Raw genomic sequence first — 1,399 nt, forward strand, 5'->3', positions numbered from 1 at the left:
TTTTTATTGTATATAGAATTTTGTTTTTTAAGAAATTAATAAAGTTTGAAATAAAAAATATATAATAAGTAGTGCTATAAACCAGGGTAGTACAAGAATGTTTTCTTCTTCTACTACCTTTCATTTATGCTCTTTCTTTTTATTGTATATATAATTTTGTTTTTTAAGAAATTAATAAAGTTTGAAATAAAAAATATATAATAAGTAGTGCTATAAACCAGGGTAGTACAATATTATTAGTATCCAATTGATATGAGACAATGAATGTGACCAGGATGTTGCTGATTTCAGAACTTTAGCTGAAAAATAATCACATCTTGGCTAATATGAAGTTCAGTTTACTAAACATGGATGCAAATAAAGAACGTCATTTGTTTTGTGTGTTTTTTGGCCTTCCAGTAAAGTAGTGATATTAGATATATATAAAATAAAGATTACATTTTTTAGTATAAAAAACTGTACATTTTGTTCTATCTTTCTGAGGAAAAAGTGGAAAACGCATCCCAAACTGAACACAAAATAATAATTTACCTGCTAACCACAGCGGCACCGTTCAGCTTCTTGTTGTCTTCATCGGGACAAAGTGAAGCCACAGCAGCACCTGCAGCAGAAACAAACTGAGCTCTGATGAACTCTATCAGTATCAGTATTTTTAGCACAGCAGCTGCTGTAAACGTTTAGTTTTTGCTCATTAATGTTGAGTTTAGCAACAGAACTGAGTTAASGAGTCGTGCTGATTACAGAAATGTTTCTCAGCTCCACAGAGCAGCTCACCCGTCACTTGGCTCAAGCTGTTAATGATTATTGATCTGTTTTCGTCAGAATCAACAGACAGCATGATGAGWATCTACAGAAAGACAAAACAAACAGGATTTTATCAGGTGGTTCACAAATTAACGTCTTTTTTTTTTTTTGCTGTGAAAACTGACTTTCTRTGCAGAGTTGTTTCCTTTCTTGCTGAGCAGCCGATCGGCCAGCAGCTGCTGCAGCTCCAGAACTTTGAAGCTGGCTTCTTGTTCRCTGTGACTGAGGAAGAGGATGATCTGGAGCCTCTTCAGCAGCTGCTTCAGACTCCGCTCATCGCACACCTCGGCTGCTTCGGTCAGGTACTCTTCAGMGAAGACAGGATCAGAAAAGTCGCGTGAACTAAAAATAAACTCGTTCAGCTTCTTCTTATGAGGAACGAGCTCTCAGAGGAAAAATCACAAGAGGTGAAGTTTCAAAAATCAGTCCAGTTCAAACAGAACTCTGTGTTTGCAGCACTTCTACTGTAATCAAATACAGCAAATAGAAGATAATTTCACCAAAGTACAGTGTTAGAATCAGGGTTATTATAGTTAACTAAAACTAACTAAATAACGAAAACTGAAACTGAAAAAACATTTTAGTTAACTAAAAT

The 1,399-nt window shown here is 35.1% G+C and overlaps 1 protein-coding gene across 1 annotated transcript in view; it reads right to left on the reverse strand.

The window, feature by feature from the left end:
* The window catches only part of shoc1 (shortage in chiasmata 1), a gene marked incomplete in the record, with an annotated part of 13,548 nt that overhangs the window by 5,567 nt on the left and 6,582 nt on the right, over positions 1–1,399 (reverse strand). Inside the window, 3 exon segments of the mRNA XM_014024195.1 lie at positions 532–667; positions 775–847; positions 930–1,111. Of these exon segments, the coding sequence (XP_013879649.1) occupies positions 532–667; positions 775–847; positions 930–1,111 (391 nt within the window).

Source organism: Austrofundulus limnaeus, unplaced genomic scaffold (genome assembly GCF_001266775.1).
Source record: "Austrofundulus limnaeus strain Quisiro unplaced genomic scaffold, Austrofundulus_limnaeus-1.0 Scaffold413, whole genome shotgun sequence".
NCBI classification, from domain to species: Eukaryota; Metazoa; Chordata; class Actinopteri; order Cyprinodontiformes; family Rivulidae; genus Austrofundulus; species Austrofundulus limnaeus.